This window comes from Pinus tabuliformis, chromosome J, assembly GCF_031772625.1.
Source record: "Pinus tabuliformis cultivar Carrire ecotype Pingquan chromosome J, CPIR1, whole genome shotgun sequence".
Classification (NCBI taxonomy): Eukaryota; Viridiplantae; Streptophyta; class Pinopsida; order Pinales; family Pinaceae; genus Pinus; species Pinus tabuliformis.
The window spans coordinates 334,482,284-334,504,091 of record NC_142295.1 but is presented as its reverse complement, the minus strand read 5'-3'; the positions used below and the strand labels follow the sequence as shown (position 1 = coordinate 334,504,091).

Sequence of the window (21,808 nt, the reverse complement as noted above, 5' to 3'; positions counted from 1 at the left end):
CCTATCAATGCCAAGAAATCTGTCGACAGTTCCCTATAACAAAGTTTATAAATATCCAAAGCATCCTTGCGAGGGATTCTCTCTTGCAAGCCTCTTGCCTATGTCTGTTTATGTTGCAGCAATGGTTACAAGGGTAAGCATAGACATTTTGCATGTTGCTAGCATTGCGAACGAAGTTGAATGAAACCCAACTACTAACTAAGAGGAATGAAACCCAACTATCTTGCAAAGAAACAAAAGAAAGAAATGATGGTATCCAGCTTGAGTATACACATTTTCAAATAAATGTAGATCAAGTCAACTTCACAGATACATACAGAACGGCTAGGTTCTTCAGGCTTCCCATGAAGTCTGGTATTCACAGGCTAGGTTCTTCAGGCTTCCCATGAAGTCTGGTATTCCTCCTGTGAATAGATTATCAGATGCCCATCTGCATTCCAAAACCAAACAAACGTTAAATGAAAAGAAAAAACAACTCACTGAAAATGTCAAGAATAATACCAACCAAAACTCACAGCGTTGTCAAATTTTGTAGCTTTCTGAAACTGGATGGTATCTCTCCACTTACTCCCGCGCTATCGATGTACCTGTTTGGGAGATATAACGAACAAAACTTCAAGAGAACCTCTGAATGATTTCTAACGTTCATTAATCTAGATGAATTTGCTTCCCACCACTCAGAAGAGGAAAATTGGAATTATCCCATATCGATACAGAAATTCTAGAAGTGCATTTCACCAACAACTACAGACCTCTCTACATATATGGGTTCAACTTCAAATAAACTTTTAAACTGAGCACTTGATTTCTTCAAAAAGGACACCCAGATTCTCTATATTTGATTTATACTTAAATATATTTATAATAAGCTTAAAAATTAGAACAATCAGGTGTTTAATGAGCTTAAAACATTAAAACAATCACGTGCTTAATTTATATTTGAATTTTTTTATAATAATAAAAAATTACAATAATAATTTTATAATTTATATTTATTTTTTTCAGGGTTTAATTATATATTTTTATAATCAACGAGGTTTTGGATATATGGTGATTGGGTGTTTATTTAAGGTATTCTTTGATGTGAAGGTGATCAGGGGCTCTATTAAGACACTCCTTGATGTGAAGGGTGTTTTGTTAAGGCATTCCTTGATGTGAAGGTGATCGGGTGCTCTATTAAGACACTCTTTGATGTGAAGTCACATGTTGAATTCCCCTCTTTAATTGAGGTAATATATTAAACATGATAAAAATATAGTCCACCAAACTTATAATTTTTATTCTCAACCAAATTATAAAATTTTTTATATATTTTTATAATAATAAAAATTTAAAATAAAAATTTTATAATTTATATTTAAATATTACATTATATAATTTAAATTTAATACTTTATTTATAATTACTAAAATAGTACCCTTAAAAAATTAAGTGAATATTTAATCGTCCCTTAACTAGCTTGTGATAACCACAAAAATATCAATTAACATAAAACCTTTGCTAAATCTTGAAAATAATAATTTTTATAACTGAAACAATAACTCTAACCAAACCTCAGATCTCTTTACATTTTGAATTCACATCAAATTCTCTTACTATAAGTCTCTTTACATTTTGAAATCACATCAAACTCTAGTACTTTATGGCCCATAAATCATCTTCATGAGTAAAAATATTTTTCAAGCATTAAGAGCACATTTAGATTGACATAGAAAAATGCTATCGTTATGTGGTTATGCTAAGATCATTTATATTAAATGTTTTATTCATATTCGCCTTCAACATTCTTTTCATGTCACTATTCTTGTCATGTCACTATTATTATTTACAATCACCGAATTATTTACATAGAATAGTAGAATAAAAAATTTACCAATTTTTTTCTTTATAATAATAATAATTTATTTTTTAAGAATATGGTTAAGTCAAACATTAAAATGATATATGAAACCCTATTGTTTGTGGGACAATAAATTTCTAAGAATGGTAATTTGACTATTAAATTATGTGAAGGTCTTGTGACATGTGCACACATAAATATTTGAAAGCTACCTCCATGTCTTTATTTTCATCAAATTCCATGGGTGTGGCCCAAGTGGTTAGGAAAATGTCTTGTTTTCCCCTCCATCCAAGATTGATTCCTATAGAGGGACATGTTGGCCCACTAATAAAGCTCAAAGAGTAGTCACTCCACTTCTCCAACAACGTCTCAACTCTTGCCAATTAATAAATTATTCATATATATCGCTTGCGAGCCATTGGATATACTCTTGGTGTTATAGTGGCAGCCAAAAGATTTGATCCTAGTACTCGCCCAAATCACTCCAACATGTTGCCAATTCACCATGTTTAAAAAAAAAATTATTGTGAAGGTGTGCATAGTCCGCCCCCCATTAGATTTGAACATGTAATATTTACAAGGAAACACATGTTCTTAACTAATAGACCCACTCAAGTTGTACAAAAATAATGTGAAAAAAATACTAATATCTAGTAACAACAACAATAATAATAAATAATATTTAATTACTAAAAATCATTACCTTATAACAATTAAAAGTTATATCTAATTAGTAAAGATCACTACTTTTTAATAATGATATAATTATTTAAAATGGCGGGAAAATATTTGAGAACTCAATTGTCAAATTAGTTAGGGATAGTCATCATTAACTACTATTAGATAATGCAATTTGTCTCATTACCATTATTAAAAAAAAACTACACAACTTGAAATAACATGTTGGTGGTATGTGATGGGGTTGACCTTCACTATTTCCATATGCCTCTAGGTCTTGAGTGGTTAATTGATTTCCTTAAAAACAATTTTAAATCATATTGTAAAATAAATAATTAATATTTAAAAAAACAAAAACATTTTTTTTTTTAAATCATTACTCCTTATTTAAATATATAAAATATCTATTTATTTCTCATTTCCTCCCTGTTTTTGGTACTGTATGCCAAAAATAAAGTCCTTCATCATATGGAAAAAAACATTGAGTATGTGGCTAATTTTTTTTTCCACTCTCAATCTTTTAGTTCTTTGAAAATTCGCCCACCTTTCAAGTTGAGAAATCCAACTCGTTACTAATCACAATAAAAGTATAATCATTAAAAGAAGGTTGACAAGTAAAACATAATTGGGCTAGTGCAAATAAAAAATCTCAATAGCTTGGAATCATATATAATCTCAAATGCCACTCTCTGGTTCACAATAAAAGTACCAATGTGGAACAAATCACCATTGATGGAAGCATTGCTAACGAAATTCTTCATACAATAATAATACAATTGTTGATAATCGAGGAGGGAAAAAAACATCATTTACTATTACATCGACATCGTGGATGTCATGACCCTAGGAAGACCCACATGGGTCAAGATGCACCATGGACCTTTGGGCACGTGGGACCAATTTCATTCCTCTTGATGGTCTGCCCAACTTGATTGTATTAGACGTGGATTATGCCTCTCTTCCTTTTCATAGTTAAGTAGCTAGTGGATATTATTTTACTTAACAAATTTTCATGTTCAATTGAAAAATTACACCATTATGCAAAATATACAATATAATTGGGTACCCAAATTCATATATAAACAATGGAAAAAATCTTTTGTACAATATACAACCCCCTAGCTTTTACAATATTGGAAAAAAACCATACCAAAACATAAACTCATTCCAAGTTGGCTAATCCCCAAAATTCTTTCCAACTCCAAAATTCATACAACCTAGTTGCAAAGCAACAACCAATAGCATAAAAGTCACACATCCCCTTGGCCATACAAGTGGAAACCCAAAAATCATGGCCCACACACTCCTACCCAAGATAGGTAGGGCACGACCTTCTCGATGCACCTTCCTCTCATGCCAAATTATCATCGTGATTCACACTTAACCATGCGCTCTAGGATACATGTTTTCTGAGTTGATTGTGAGTTGTTGTGCTCCATCATTCGCTTCTTCCCTTGCTTTATACCTCTCGGGCATGCCCACTAACCATCACATTAGTTGGGTTGGAATGGAGGCCAACATGCGCTTGTTCGCCTTCATGCCCAACTCCATATGTGATGTCTACCTGAGCTAACATGTCATGCATCACATCTGCACCTACTCTAGTTGACATTTCCTCATTTCATCATGCCCTTGCTCATTTTATTTGTTGATCATTCCACCCACACACTTACACGAGGGGAAACCCTAAATTTGATTTTTTTAGATGTGATAACATGTTGACCAACATGTACATGCTTTGATGTATTCTTCAATGAACCAATGGGTGTGGCATGCAATTTTCTTCTCGCCCATTAATATGGGTGCACCCAATGTTGTGCAATCGTGCTCGTTGCATCACAACTCGACATGGAACCTATTCTTGTATAGTGTGTCTCACTTGATCGTGCAATTTTTCTTTCCTGACCATCAATTCATCATGATGATGTGTGACAATATCACATACCCAAACATGGGTTTTCTCATGCCATGTGACTTCCCAGCATCCGATGGCATGTCAAGGTAAGGGAACCCAAAAATTTGTGTGAGTAACTGAACCAAGGAGACCATCTTTAATATTCACAAGTGAGCTCATGTGACCAACGCATGCCCGAGATTGAGGGTTCTACGTCCTCCCCACTAAAAATCATTACCACCTTTAGCGATCCTCCAATTAGCAACCCAAATATCCAAGTCACCAATCAAAGTCACTACTGGTGATCAAAGTGTTGCCTTGTGATCTATCATTGTGCCTCTACTCTAAATAACCCCTACATGTATCCATGCGTAGGATCTTATTATGCCTCTAGCTAATTAAGTAGCTAATATGATTACCTCATCAAAAGTTTACAGAAACTCACTCCTCCACTCAAGTGTCCTCATTTCAATCTTAGGAGCTCATCCATGCAAATCTTCAATCTCTATCAATCATCCAAGGTAACCATATGACACCCAAGAAAATACTAGCCATCACTCCTCATGACAACAAGCCATGTCAACATTGCTCAATGTGAACAAGAGTTGGGGCAATTCCCATGAATACCTCCATCTCCATCCAAACTCAATTCTACTACTTGGTGAGCTCTAGTATTGTAGCAATAATGCTACAACTCCTGGGGCTTCCTGTCTCTTAATTTTATCAACCCGGTAGTTCGTACAAACTTGGAAGCGACGGTGCTGTATGCACAAGTACTAGCTCTTGTCGCAGCTGTCACTTGGTCAGCTCGCACAAGTCCGCTAGGGCTCAAGCCAACTTCTATAGGCTCTCAGAAGAAGCTTGCTAAATGATGGACGAAAGCTATCTCAAAGAAAACTAATCTACTTGGCAAAAACGAACTGAAAGCAAATCAAAGCATAGAAATCCTAGGAAACCCTAATTTGACTAGTCTAACCTCTATGATGCAAAGAATGTGAATGAAACTTCTACCAATGCTGCCATTACTTCTAGTAAGTGAAATTGCATGAATCTAAGCTACTTGCATCTGAAAAGACATGTTTTTGTATTTCTTTCTTAAGTGAATGAAGTGATTGTGATTTTGTTCTTATTAGGGTTTGGTTGTGCAGAGGAGGTGCAAGGAGGAAGGAAAGCTTGGGAAAGGTTGGGGAGGCTAGGAGAGGTCCCCAAGGATCCTCAGCATCCATCCATAGAGGTTCCTCACGTTTAGAGGCTCAGCAACCGAGTGAGTGGCCTCCTACAGGATGTTTGCAGGGGATTCTACAGGAAACGCAGGGATTTCTACAGGATGTGCTGTAAGTGGAAGTTTTGGGTGATGGTGAAGGGATGGAATGGTTTGGGTGGATAGGTAAGGTGGAGATGAGACTTGTGATGACTCAGGGGCAGAGAAATAGGACAGAGAATGAGTGCACGAAGTGGTTGGTGGATAGAAGGATGGGATCAACAAAAGGACAAAAGGATGAAGCTACGTGGTAATGAAAGAGTTGGAAGGTGAACCAATGAACAACAATATAAAGCGTGTAGAGGAATGTGCATGAAGCTGTGATGAAGGTGTATGGTGCAAGAGTGAAGTGCATGGAAAGATCTATCATAAACGAGACTATGTTGCAGCATGTATAAAGTGAAGAACTACGTATTTTTGTGGTTGGTATAGGCTGCACTCCAATCTCCAAACAGAGATGGCAGTGGAGACTTCCTCAACCTTTTTCCTTGGAGCTCCAATGTATTATCAACCTGCTAATCTAACTAAACAACCGAAAGCAATTCAACCATAAGCTAAACTCATTCAATCTCATAAAAACTAACTCAGCAAACCTGTAATTTTGAATGGCATGGTAAAGCAATGAACTAAAGTGCTGAAACAAAAAGAAATTAACATTACAAAATAGAGGAGGTCTATTGCTCTCTTAAAAACTCAGAATTGGATCAAAAGCTGCCTGTCTTTATTGAATAATCATGAATCTAATGACATGCCAAAACTAGCTTACAAGGAGCAAAAACCGAGCTACAACATGACTAGCCAAATTGACTAACTAGCTATCCCCAAATTGACTAACTAGCTACACAAAATGACTACCCACTAGCTAACCAAAATGAGGCCCCAAGCCTTCTTATTTATACAATTTGAGGACCCAACAATCCTCCTAAAAGTTAGGGACTTGGCTGCCCAAGACTTGTAGTTAACAGCAGTCCAACTTGACTTGCTTAGCTGCCCTTGAGCTGATTGATTCGGTGGCCCTTGAACTCTGAGCTGATGGTGGAGAATTCGAGGTAAGGGCCCATAAATGAGGGGGACACCTTCCTACAAATCCTCTAGCTTGTTCTCCCACGAATTTGGCTGCCAAGTGCTCATTAAGACCTTCAACTTTGTCTCCAAGTTGACCAAAAAGGCTACACAAAGCACCCATTAGACTTGTTGGCATAATGACTAACCAAATTCACTCTATTAACATAAAAATAATCAAAAACATGCAATAAACAAATGAGAATGGTGGACTAAGCCAAATTAGGAGGTTGAATGAGCCCAAATAATTGTACATTTTTGGGGCTCATCACTACTCTTGGTAAAGTTCCTCCATACTTCTATGTCACATACATCAACAATGGAATGTGGGTTCTGATCCTACTTTTAGCCTCCTCCATGAGTATCTCCAACTCTAGATTGTAGGGCCACCCCCCCTCTCCAAGTGTCTCTATGATAGGATCAATCTCCTCCCTAGCACACTTTTACCAAGGTTCTCATGACCTCTCCTTGTACTCCTCGATCATGGGTGAATTGTCCTTCCTATCTGTGAAACAATTTAGAAATCGTCTTTCTTCATCCTATACGAGTCTCTAGATTGTACCACTCTATCGAGTCCTCTCCACCAAAGCTGCCAATATATCTAAATTTTGTACCAAAACCTTCTTCACCCTATGTAAGTTATCCTCTATGTCACAAATCCTCTCCTCGTGCACTAGAACAACATGTATGATCATATCACCATCTCCTATTCCTAAAGTAACTTCATCAATCATGAACAGAGAAGTCACCTGAGCTCCCAATCGTACTCTACTCCTCTTAGTATGCACAAGCACTTTTGAGGGATTGAAAAATATAACCAAGCAATTGAAATGTGGAATTGCAACAACATTCTCTACTCTCATAAAGTCCTAACCCAAAACCACATCATAATCATCCAAAAGAAGTTACAATGGTGAGACTTGTCTCACCTTGCAATCTCCTATCTTAATATGCACACATATGATCATACAAGCCACCTTATACTCTCCTAAGTTAACATCCTTGAAGTAAATATGTGCGAGCTAAAGTTTCAACCTAATTTATCTTGCAACATCATCCCTAATGAAATTATGAGTCATTCCACAATCAACCACTACTACTACCTACTTCCCATTTATTATTGCATGAACATAACTCATTTGGGTTCCTATGTCCTATGCTGATGAAAAATTCATGTCCACAGCCTCACCTGAAACCTGCAACACCCCTACTATTTACTTCTCTGACTACTTCAAAGTTGGCAACTTTTGCTTCAAAGGACAATCCTTCGCATAATGTTCCTTAGTTTAGATCCAACACAATACTAGCTTATTTTATTTTACGACATCCAAATTTTTATATTCTTCATCCATGGATATCTTCATCTTCCCCTTATCCTTCTTTTTCCTTCCCTTGTCACCATGCTACTCCTCATTACTATTTGGACTAGACTTACCCTCGCCTTTATAGTTCAATAGTTTATCGATCACGATGATAGAAAATATAAGATTCTGAATGTTTTACCATCACAACTCACTCAATGCCAATGAATGCATTCCATTTATGAAATGGAACAACCTATCCTCCTATTATATGTCCTTGATATCTAACATGATCCTTGAAAACTATTTGATATAAGTCTAGATCTTCCCTGACTGTGTCAAGGACATTAACTAGTTTCATGCTATCCATGCTTGGTTGTAATGCCCGAATTATACATGAAAGAAGCCTTCAATGATGCCCATTTTCCAACTCTATCCATGATGCAACTTGATGTAAATTACTCTACTATAGTTCCTCCATCATAACTTGGTAGTCACTCTTAGAAACATGACTATGACATTCACCTTGGTTTCGTCTGAACTTTTACTCATTTGATCCAAGAATTATTCCATATCCCAAAAAAATTTCCCTAGTAACTTCACATTTATCATCCCATCATATGGATTTGCTTCCCTCATATTGATTATGATAGGTGTGTTGGACACTCCTTAACCAACATCTTTCTTCAATATGGTGATCAAAATTCTTGATCCTACAACTTTTGTTGAACGATCACCAATTTTTTTGCTACATATTTCAACCTATCTACCATATTATCATCCTTAAACTAAATGATGGCATTTGTAGCATTATGAACTTTATTTATGACCTGATTGAATGTTCACATCATCTATCACATCTTTATTTCCAATTTAGCTACTTTTTCACCATGCCCATGTAATGATTCCACTAGTTGACTTACAACATTATCAACATTCGACACATGTCCCTTTATCTTGGGGGTATTTGGGTGGCACAAACCTTTCACATTAAGAACCCCTTATAAAAATAACTACCTACCCTATGATTGTCTCAATTGGCACCAAACTCCACCCATTATGGCTACAATAGTATACCAAATTGTATTCACTTAAATTCTAATATCACTTGTCATAGATGTGACCCCTTATCTAATATTCTTTTGTCACGGATTTGACCCCTGCTCTGACACCACCTATCACGACCCTAGGAATACCTACATAGATGAAGACACATCGTGGAATTCTAGTTGTGTGGAACCAACATTGTTCCACCTCAGTGGTTTTCCCAACTCAATTGTACTAGACTTGGACTACACCTCTCTCTCTTTTATTAGTTAAGTAGTTAGAGGAATATTATTTGACTCATGTGTGGCCATGGGGGTCAATTCATGAAGTTTCTTCTTTTCTCTAACATCATGCCCATCATATCACATACTCCTAACTTAATGTCCTAAGAAATACTTCTTGGTCTTATGAGTTTTCACATGTAATAGAGGTTAATGTTGTACCCACCATGGTTAAACTTAGTAAATGTTAACAATAATGAGTTATTGAAAAGTTTGGAGATGTCACTTGATTTTTACAAACTAATGAAATGTATATCGGGGCATGACTCATCATTATGAGTAGGTTCCTTTCATTGAGATCCATTTAATTTGATCAAGATTTGAATTTTTTGCTTCATATTTGTGTACCTACCAAGGGTGTTGTGATATATGCAATTGATACCATGACAAAGATTCCATATCATCTTGGCAAATGTATGTGAACCTCCAACATTACTCATGAGGTCAACTTTCCTAGTAGGCCATGAACACATCATCACAAGCCACATGTGCCACCTTATTGAAGTTTTTGAGGGGACATGGAACACTTTTGGGAGTGTGATTCCTTTTCTTGGAATTTTTTTTCACACGTCTAGGGTGGAGTTTGTTACAAAACATTAGAACATTTTTAGGGGGCATCCCTCTATCCTTGGGACTATATCCACATGTGTGAGGTTCTTATTTCTATTTTACATTATGACTAGGTCAATCCCCTAGACGAGGGGATTTTTTATTAATTTGATCACGTCCTTTCCTATTTTGAAGAGGGCATCCACTTCATTGTGTCATCTATTCTATTTTATTGTACACGTGGTATTAATCCACCATTTTATATTGTTTTTTACTCCATCCTCTCTGGTTATTTAGAGAATTACTATTTTGATCATAGTTAATTAGAGATTTATCATTATTTTTTGATGGAGTTTGTTGAGACCTTAATCTATAAATAAGAAGCTCTTCGTCATTGTGATATTACAGGAAAGTTTTCAATAAATCTTGTATATTCTCTTGTTCAAGAAGAATTATTCTGGAGCACCATTGGGAACTATTTTTCTAGCAAGTTTGTGGATAAAAAATTTAATTCAAAGATTGTAGAAGAGTAGAATCACTACATTGGATAAGGTGAGATAATTTCTATCTCTATCTTGTGTTGCTTTCTTTTAAGATAAAATATTATGAATTTCCTCTCATCAAATTAGGGCATATACAAACAATCTTCAAATAGAGGCAACCTTTATAATTATATTGAGTAGTGGATTTTATATAAACCATCACCCCCATCAAACTTGAATTTTAGTGAACAAATTAATGTTGTTATAGTGCATGCCACTTGTCTAGCTATAGCCCTTAATTTATCAAAGAGAACATCCCTCTTCATGATATCAAGTTGACCCCATAGCCCAGGTAGAGTGAGGCACTAATATACTCTTTCTAACCAACGTAAAACCTTTAAAATAATTTCTTTAATTTTTGTTTTTTTTTGTTTTTTAATAATATGAATTTTCAACTAAACAAATTGTAGATCAAGTTGTGCTACATGTTCCCTTTTATTGACTTTTTCAAAGTAGATCTATGGTTTTTTCTAGTTCAAATCTTGATTAATTAAAGCTAAAATTTACCCTTTTTTATTCGTTGATTCACATATCAAAGAGGGGTATTTCATTTATATTTGAATCCTTATCAAACTAATCCACCATAACATATCTAAACGATTCATTTAATATTCTTAAGGTAAATCATTGTATTAATAAGCTAGATTTCATTCAAGTTTTGTTACATTTTCTCCTTGCTTACGTTGGTTGTAATTTTCTAGTATAAGGACATTAAATGAGATGAATTTAATCTATAATTTGCATCAAGAAAATTTACCTAAAAATATTTATGGTTTAAATTGCACTGATCCGAATAGAAAATGGCATCAACCCATGGTATTCATCCACCCATGTTATTCATCAACCCATGGAATTTACCCATGGTATTGTCAGTGACAACTACCTATGGTATTCATTTGCCCATGGTATTTTCCCATGGTATTGTGACATCCACCCATGGTATTCATTCACCCATGGAATTGACCCATGGTATTGTGAAATCTACCCATGGTATTCATTCACCCATGGAATTGATCCGTGGTATTGTGAAAACCACCTATGGTATTCATTCACCCATGGAATTGACGCATGGTATTGTAATTGAAAAATACTATAAATAACAAGTTGCATTTTGTAAAAGGACAAATTGTCCACCACAATGTAGCTTTTACAATTATTCTCCGTCTTAATAAAAAGTTTCTTTGTGGTTTCAATTATTGGGCATTCTCCTATTTTTCTTTTGGCAATTCAATTTTTCAGATCTTGGGGGTCTCCTCCTCCAAGATCCATTTCAATCTTTTAGATCTTGGGGGGCTCCCCCCAAGATCTGGATTAGTGGTATCAAAGCAAGTTATGATTCCATGGGAATGAGGGTTTGATGCATATTTCAATTTCAAATTTTGCAGCAATATTCAACAAACTTCAGCATGTGCTACGTCCTCCACAGAGCATTTTCTTGGGCCAAAAAAGAAGAATTTTTCTTTTTTCATTTTTTTGCAAGAATGTTTTTGGGCGGTGAGTTTTCAGATCAGATCTAAACTTTTTGGTGAAAATTTTACAAAAAACAATAACATATCTAGTTCCCTTGCAAAAAAAAACCAAATTAAAAAAAAAAGGTCGAATCGAAGTCCAGATGAGGGAGATATCGATGATTTAAAATCAGCTATGTTGCAGAAATATTTCTGGCAGTGACTATCTTCTTCTTCTTCCTTTTTCTTCTTTTTCTTCTTCTTCTTCTTCTTCTTCTTTTTTCTTCCTTTTTTCTTCCTTTTTTTTGCCGCAATTTTGGTGCATAATTTCAAAAAATTTATTGTATATCTAAGCTCCTCTCGAAAAATCACTCAATTTCAAAAAAAAAATGGGTCGAATCAGAGTTCGGATGTGGGAAATGTTGCTGATTTAAAATTAGTTATTTTTCAGAACTTTTGTGACGGCGGAAAAGTTGCAGCACGAATATGAGATTCTAGAGTGTCCAAATAAGGCTTTCCAACACATGGGAAGATGCAAAATGGTCCTTCTGTTTCAAAAGACAAGTTATAATAAATATTCTTAGTTATATTGACGGAGTTAAGTCCATTTTAATTCTGGAGCAACATTCAGAGCGGGTTCCCTTTGGATACATGCCCTCCTACCCTGCTTTAGTAGGCACATGTTTCAAATTCATCAGTTTCAGCATATCATTATTCGGCTTGGGTTCTTTGGAGACATGCCCTCCCACTCCAGGATATGTAGGCACCTGCTACTTCATCACGGTTATGGGTCAACCGCACAAAATCCTTGTCATCGAAGTCCATTTGCTAGGCTGTGCACTATTAGCATCACAGTTGGTCACAAGCATTACAGGTTATCTCTATCATTGGATCTTCGTTTTTCATGGTTATGGGTCATCCACAGACCCACACTTCATCGAAGTCCATTTGCTAGGTCGCACATTGTCAGTATCACAGTTGATCACAAGCATTATAGGGTATCTCTATCCTCGGATCTTCATTCATCATGGTTATGGGTCATCCACAAACCCACACTTTATCAAAGTCCATTTGCTAGGCTGCACATTGTCAGTATCATAGTTGGTCACAAGCATTACAGGGTATCTCTATCCTCGGATCTTTGTTCATCATGGTTATGGGTTAACCACATAAAACCTTTCTCTTCAGTGGCTCTTCATATTCAACAAAGGTTTCGCAGGAGGGCACTTGATGCAATGGGGACTATTGCTTCTTAAGGAGGGAGGAATGATCCGAATAGAAAATGGCATCAACCCATGGTATTCATCCACCCATGTTATTCATCCACCCATGGTATTGTAAGTGACAACCACCCATGGTATTTTCCCATGGTATTGTGACATCCACCCATGGTATTCATTCACCCATGGAATTGACCTGTGGTATTTTGAAATCTACCCATGGTATTCATTCACCCATGGAATTGACCCATGGTATTGTAACTAAAAAATACTATAAGTAACAAGTCGCATTTTGTAAAAGGACAGATTGTCCACCACAATGTAGCTTTTACAGTTATTCTCCATTTTAATAAAAAGTTTCTTTGTGGTTTTGTTTATTGGGCATTCTCCTATTTTTCTTCTGGAAATTCAATTTTTCAGATCTTGGGGGCCTCCTCCCCAAGATCCATTTCAATCTTTTAGATTTTGGGGGCCTCCCCCAAAGATCCAGATCATGCACTTTCTAAAGAAAATATGTATTTTCATGGTCAAATCTCAGTTCACTTTGCTAATTTAAGGCCTAATATATAATTATAAAGGCGGGTTATTAATAATATTAATTATGAAATTCAGAATTGGGCATCTCAAAAATAGGTTTACGATTTGATTTACCCATTCCTTGAAGCGAGCCTCACCAAATTTAATATTCACGATCAATCTACATTTTAGCTTTTCATTGTGATGACTTATGATTCTAAATGGCTAGTTATATTCTATATAAAGCCAAAATTTCATGATCAATTGGAGCATTTTACAGGTGGGATATTAAGTGGGATATAAAGACAAAAAAAACATGACAAAGTCCCTAATCCATATTTGCAATTAAGCTTGCACCTTATTGTAAGAAATCTATCTTCCATGTTTAACATTCTAAACAATTTTCTAATCTAAGTTATGGTTCATAATCATTCATACATCTACACATTGGCACTCAACAAATCCATTTCACATATGGAATTTTAAATACATAACATGTTTTGAATGGTTAAGGAATTGATTTCTTATGGTAAACTATCTCACACTTGGTTAAGCTTAAATCAATTTGCAAGCTCTAGCTCCAATTTCATCATTATTTCTCTTTAAGAAATTTCATTTGAAATCTTGGTCCAATTTGAACTTCTAACACTTCACATTTAAATAATTGGATCATTGCTTCAAGGAACAAGTCATAATAAGTATTTTCCTGCACATCTAAAAATTTTCACAATTTCTTGAAGGATAACTTAACTATCTTTTAAGTCTATAACTTAAATCACTCATTGCAAGCATTATATTAGATAATTGAACTTGACTAGATCCACTCAGATACTACATGACCAAAATTTATTTGACCTTAGGAAATCCCCCTAGGCTATTACTCATCTGGTCTAAAGTGAGAAAGGTAAGGCCACCAAGGTGACAATGGTGGCTTGACTAAGTTTCCTTTTGATTTTGAGCACTTGCACTAAGGGGAAATTTGCACCAAGTTAGAACTTCGAAGGCAATATTTTGGTGTCATTATCAGGGAAAATTTCTATTACCTCATGTTTAGAATACTTATTTCCAATTTGGCGATGATTGATTTATTTGGAAATCGACATTTAAATTTTAAGCCCATCTACTGACTCTGTAAGGTGAACTTGTACTTAATAGGTATTTAACAAGAACATATTCTCAAGGCTTAATTCACTCCATTCTAGAACTACAAAGCTACCATCAAAGATGTGGTATCAATATGATCCAAAACTCAAACAAATTAAAGTCTCCTATTGTAGAAGAAATCAGGTGTTTGTTTAAGGTTAATCTTTCAAATCCCACCCAAGTCATAATGGACATTTGGACTAATGAGATTTATAGGCCATTTTATTTCATCAACATTTTCGGGGCACCTCATGATGTGTTTGAGAAAGCCATTGGAAATGTATCCACCTTCAAAAGAAACAATGTTGTATATATTATAAATCATTAGAAAGAATTTAATGCTATGATCATGAGGTATGGGAGGCTCATTTAGATATACAAATGAATCTCTTTGCATCATCCTTGGAAAATAATTTCTTAGATCGGTTCACATGCTAGCTCCAAAATAACATAAGAAACTTAGATGAATTTCAAAGTGTATTCATGGAATTATGGGGAAAGAAGAAAAACAATAGGTATGTTTTGGCTACTCTTATTACCACTAAGAGAAATGAGAATGAGATAATGCAAGAGTTCAACAATAGGTTTGACCAAATTCTCCAAAAACTCCACACTAATATCAAACCCTCATAGCCATCCATCCTCATTTACTACCTTGATGTGTTTGAGTTTCAATGATACTTCCACTTAAGACAAAGAGGCTCCCAAAGCCTTGGATTTGATCAAGAAGTCACTATAAGATTTAGAGAAACATGAGTAAACACATAAAGTAGATTAACTAAGTTCATTTAGAGCTTATACAATTGGAAATGAGCTTAAGAAGGGGCTAGTAAATACTATTAACCTAGCCCCCAGTCATTTGATAGCCTTAATTGAAGCCATAACATGCATGGAATCTAAATTTATGCAATAAAACACAATAATGTAGAATATTCCTGTTTAGCTAGAGAGATAATCACAATGAAACAAGTATCCACCTAGGGGGAAGGGTGGATGGGATATGTGAAGACCTCATCAAAATATAAACTCAACCAAAACCAAATAGTTCCAATCCCTCTGAAAAAAAATAATGTAGTGTATTGTGATGTATTATCTTAGTGCAAGGGTCAACCTATGTGAGAAACCTCATGACCACGACACTAGCCTTATTACTAGGGATGTTATTAGACAAGCAAGTGAATCCGACGAAGAAGAATCAAGTGGGACCAATACAAATAGCTATGCCGGTGAATAGATGGACATTATAAATAACGTGACAACTAGAACATACAATATTTCTATTGAACAAATGAAAAAAATCAAGGGAACTCAACTTGACTTGCACTCAAAGTAGCCATTTTTCTACATTGACTCATTGATTAAGCATTAATGCTTCATTAGGAGAAGGGTGAATTCTAGAGGAGTTTTTTAAGCCTTCAATGGTGAGTGTTACCTCATCAACATGCACTTAATGATAAAATCCCTAATCGACAAGGTTTAAGGGGAACTACTAGGATGTTCATCAGTATCACCTAAGCAACCTACTCACTTTTGGTTTTCTTTTATCCAACTTCAAAGGGGTATCCCTAGAAATTAGGATTGCTAAAACTATAATAAATGAATCTAAAAGGTGACGGGAAGAGATAACTCAGTAAACCGATGTTTTTTGTAGTTTTAAAGAAGTAAAAGTGTGATGGTGCGATCAAGACACTAATGCCAACCCAATAAGGAAAAATGGATTCAAGGGGCTGATCTAAGTGGGAAAGTTTTGTAAGGGTTAAGTCTACAAGGGTGACATATGGATTCCATAAGAAGAACTCAACGTTGCTTAAATTCAATTAAGAGATACTAGGAGGGCCTTGGAAGTACCACATCAAAACCATGCCATTAGGGTATGCCTTACATAGTGAAGTATTAGTTTAGATAACACTCAAGAAGATGTTAATAAAAGATAATACCACAATGTATAATACAAAAAAGGTGTCGTGAAGTAGAAACTCTCATAAAACCCTATCAATGGGTTAGACTATACCCTTCTCACTTGGCCCTACAAGGCAAGTTCTAGCAATCTATACCAAATAAGTAACAATAGAAAGAATTAGAACAATAACCCATGCCTTGATAAGAAAGAAACCATTAAAATCAACATATCCTCCAAGAAATATAATCCATTATGTTTGAAGGAGGGGAAACCCTAAAAATCTAACTATGACTACAAATGGAGAGATCTAGTCTTTAAATAGAGACTATCTTCATCTACTTTTATAGTAACATGATAATCGTTTTAACAAATCCATTCATCTCTCCAAGGAATGTGATAAATTAAGCTCTTCAATGAATCAATACAAGTAGTAATGATTTGTTGAGATCCAGTTTCTTCTTTGAGAAGGATCAATAAAATCTGATGGAAAAACAATAAAATAATGCTTCCATGTAATCAACTCGTTAGATACGTCAGCAAAAATAAAATAAAGGAGTTGGTTATGCAACAACCTCCATAAATCTCTCTAACGTGGAATGTATTGTTAAAGTGCATAAAAATGTGTATCATGTGGACTCGAGAGATAATTCACTCTCCACTGGGGGCATACAACAATAATGATCTCCCCAAATAACCAAAATTCTATAGCAGTAAAGGCAGGGTGCTCCTAAAAACGAGTTGTAAAAATGTAGCAAGAATTTTCTAGCAATAAATTTTGAAAACACCAAAACTTCATTAATTTCTTGTTGGAGTTTCTATTGTGACAACAATTTGGAAATCCCACAACCACTTTGCATCTAATATCATTGATTTAGTGGAAATATAGTTGCTTTATCAAAATATAAATTCTCTTGAAGCTAAGAATCCCTCAAAGTATGTAATGAAACCCTAGATCTTGGTTAGAAACCTCCCACATCTCATTCAATGTGGGAAGTGTAGCTCTCCAAGATGATAAATCATTTTTAAACTTGTACATAAGTGCAATAAGGCTCTAATAAATTTTGACATTTTTAATATTAACCATAGACATAAGAGCATGCAACATACACATGTGGACCCTTCCTTCATCTAGGGAGTAAAACTATGAAACCTCCTTCCAAAGTGAGATGTACCATCAATAAATAAGGAAAGGTATGCAATGTAGCCTTCAAAGGTGGACATCTCCTCAAAGTAGGGTTTTAAATAATTCAAACCTCCAATGATATCATTTGTGAGACCTCCAAGAGAAACATCTCATTAGAGAAGGTGTAAAAAAGTGCAATGCCTAAAATAGTGGACATGTCCCTAAAAACAAGTGTCAAGCAAGTGAATTATGAAATAAGGCATCAAAGATATGAAAAAAACATGTGAAGTGCCATCAATGTGCAACTAATTCCATAAATAAAGGGGTTGTTCCCTCAACAATGAATAAATAAAAAGCCCCAAGGGTTAGCTCAATCGGTCAAGCCGGGGCCTCGCCAATGGGAGGTCACAGGGTCGAAACCTGAAAGCCCTTGGGGTTAGGTCTATGATGGCCGAGGGGTGTGACCCCCTTCGGGTGGGGTCCACTCTAGAGACTTACGATCCTGGACGTAGCGGACCACTGACCATGGTATCCGTGAACCAGAAGTGAAAAAAAAAAAAAAAAAAAAAAAAAAAAAAACAATGAATAAATAATACTATTGCTTAGCATGTGTGCTATGAATCCACAAAAACATTCTCAAAGTATGAAATATGCTAGAATCATAGAGGAAAGAACCAAGTATCACCATCAATCCATATGATAACTCATCCAAGTGAACAAATAAGGGGGTGACCTCATCATTCAAGTAATAAAATGATGACAAGTGTGTATATGCCTCCCCATATGTGCCAAATAGGGTGTTTCTCCACATAGGACCTTGATCCATCTCATAAGAAACTTATCGATATATGAAAAACATACATAAGAGCTAGGTAATAAATTAGTGAGACTCTAACCATGTCAAAGTGTCCCAAATGAGTATGAACCAAAGAAAATAAAGAAGCAAAGTGCCAAGCATTCTCCAACACTGTGTTGTCAACCAAACCAAAATGCCAATGGAATGGAAAACTAGCCCAAAGATGCTAGGGAGTTATATCAAGTGAAATACATGTCATAATGTACCATTAAACTGTAATAATGTGAAAGTTAGATTACCAAGTGCAATGCTTTACCTATGCGATAAGCAAGTATACCAATAAAACACCCATCAATGCATCCATTACATCATCAATAATGTCATCAACTATGGACCAAGGAATCAAGTGAAACTATAACCCCTTGGCCATCCAAAACTTCATTGACCTATAAATCTTTCTTTTGTGACCAACATCACAAGACAATAAAAAAAATTCACTCGTGTGGGTCCGATACAAAATGAGAGATAACGATGGGTTCCACTTGAACTATTTCTTTTTTCCTGCTATAAGAGTTTTGCATCCTACTTAGGGTTACTATCCTTAGATTTGACCTTTTTAGTTTATTTGAATTCACTTTAGTTGACTTTTAGTTCACTACATTCACATGTTATTTTCGGAGTCGCTTGACCTTGAAGAAACCTATTTTAGATGTGGAGCACATTACTTGAGGAGGAACTTTCATTCCCATTCATGAGCTCCAACATTCCATTCTTAGCATAGAGAATAATGATCCCTACTTGGGAGTTGAATTGGACTTAAATTTTTAAGATTCACAATAGTTTTGTAGTTATTGAACTTTGAACACATTTTATGGCCCATCCCATGCATTTGAGTGATTTGGGTGACATATAGAAAACATGTTGGCCAAGCCTTTCAAACACATGTCTACCACAAAAATCTTTGTAAGAGTTCAAAGAACACCCAAAATGGAGTTTTTATAAGAAAAGTATGGCCTCAAGATGTTGATGTACCAAGTAGGCTCCTTTGACCACATTAATTTCCCCACCTTATGTATTAAGTTAAAGGTTTTGGATTGTAGGGATTTTAACCTTTTATTAGTTTTTCACTATGAAAAAGTGTAGTTTCAACCTCTTTTTATGTTCCTTTTGTGAACAATTATAGTTCCAACTTATCTTCTTAGATATAAACTACCACCATTCTAGCCATTTTGTATTTCTTTGTATAGTGTATTGTTTTTTCACCACCTTACTCATTAATAGAATTCACTTTCCATTGCAATACTATATGTTACACAGTAATTTGTCACTGCCTTCATCCCAATCTTCCTATTGTGTCATGAGTCCAAAATCATTCACACTCATGCTCTCTGATGTTGCCAAATGACCCACTTTGCCAAAGTTTCTGCATCATCGCGACTGTTGTCAAAATAAACGTGCTGATGAGCGCTCCAAAACAAACCAAACGCGCTGCCATCGCGGAAGTACACGTGATTCCCGCGATGGTCGGATTTCATGAGACAGCGCGACTGTTGCTTATATTTGATCGCGATGACATGACCTTCTCTATTATGCAGTAGTGATGTCAGTGCTCCAGTATAGTTATGTACCCGCGATGATCCAGTCTGGGCGAGTTTGTTCTAACAGCCGGCCTTCCAGATGACTCTAGACCTGGTTGTTGGCCTTGTATATGTCGCCCTTCCTTCTCTGGCATGTCTGTTTCGTCATTTGAGCCACCTTCCTTGGAGATAAGCTCATCTTCCCACCACTCATGGAGACTCCTTCTCCTATTTAAGCCTCCACCATTGCTATGAGCTACTAGTTTGGAATTCTTAGTGTTTGGAGTGTTGTTGATAGTGTTGTGAGCTTGATAGGTAGCTGGTGTGACAAGTGTGGGGTTTCTAGAGAGCTTAAAGAAGGTTGTGAAGTGTTTTGATCTTGTGTAAACTTGTGAGTGAGAGAGTTTTGTCTTGGGAGATCTATCTTCAAGGGTGAATGCTCGAGGAACTTACTGGCTGGACCCTCTTGAGAAGGATTTGATGTCAGAACTATGGTTGTATTCTTCTTTGTTTATCAATAATAGACGACTATCATTATGGTTCCACTCTTATTGTCTTTATAATGGTGATTGAGTTATATCCTTTCTGACTGATATATAGTTGCATCTATTGGATTTTATGCTTGTATTTGTATCGTTCTTTGCATGTGCAGGTGTCTGTTCATGGGGATCGTGGGGATTGTGACCAACCGCAGCAAAGGAACAGGAGCGATGACTCTCCTACAAGTACTAGCATTGGAATCCAGGTAGGCCTTCATAATCGGTCTTTAATTTGCAATTAGGAACCTGCGTGTTAGCGTTGTTTGATTGTTGCTAGACCCTATTTGGGCTAGTAGGGATTGCCTCTGTTCGTAGAGGGGATTTACCTCTACAACAATTTGGTGACTCCGCTGGGGAGCTTGTTGTTTGATTTGTAAACTTTAGACGGAGTCTGAAGTATGGCCAGATAGCCTTCGAAACGCTATTGCTCTGCATTAGTGAAGTAGATCAATGCCACTTCAGTCAATCTCTAGTTTGGTTTATAGACTAAACAGCTTGGAGCTGGCCTTTGTCCCTTTTTGTTCATTCTTTCCTTGAGTTTTTGTTTTTGGTCTCTTTTCAAAATTTGGGGATTAGTTTTTTGTTTCTTGGTTTCCTGGTTTGGTTTGGGAGATGCCTTGTTTGTTTAAAGATTGACTGTCTTGGTTTAGGAGTTTTTTGCTTGATTGTGGCTGTTTTTGAACATCATCGCGGTTTATAATTAAACAGTCGCGCTGTCATCGCGTACCCCTTTCTGTGATCTCCTATTCATCGCATTAATACACCTAATAGTCGCGACGGTTCTGTAAATCGGACCATCGCAGGTAAGGCATGTACTTCTGTGCTGACATCGCATTGTTGCTACGCGTAGTTCTTTATCAGCACATTGTTGTTGTGTATCACCCGCGCTGATTCCTGTAGAATTGAATTTCTTCAATTCTGCCTCCTGAACCTGTTGGTCTTGCTATCCCCTGCTGTTCTCACTTGGTTTATGACTTGTTCTTCACTGTTTGGAGGTTGAAGCACTCTCTTGTGAGTTTTGTTGAGCGAATCTTGCCTTTTTGCTTTGTGACCTAGTTTTATTATTCCAAGTTTGTTGGATCAGCTTTGCT

At 36.0% G+C, this 21,808-nt stretch overlaps 1 protein-coding gene across 1 annotated transcript in view; it reads right to left on the bottom strand.

Annotated features, from left to right (window-relative positions):
- Window positions 1-333: 333 nt before the first annotated feature.
- LOC149227105 (uncharacterized) overlaps window positions 334-21,808 on the bottom strand; it is a 136,044-nt gene continuing 114,569 nt past the window's right edge. The window contains exons 6-7 of the mRNA XM_089380408.1: window positions 516-587; window positions 334-430 (exon numbers count right to left, since the gene is read on the bottom strand). Of these exons, the coding sequence (XP_089236534.1) occupies window positions 334-430; window positions 516-587 (169 nt within the window). The remainder of the gene's footprint in view (window positions 431-515; window positions 588-21,808) is intronic.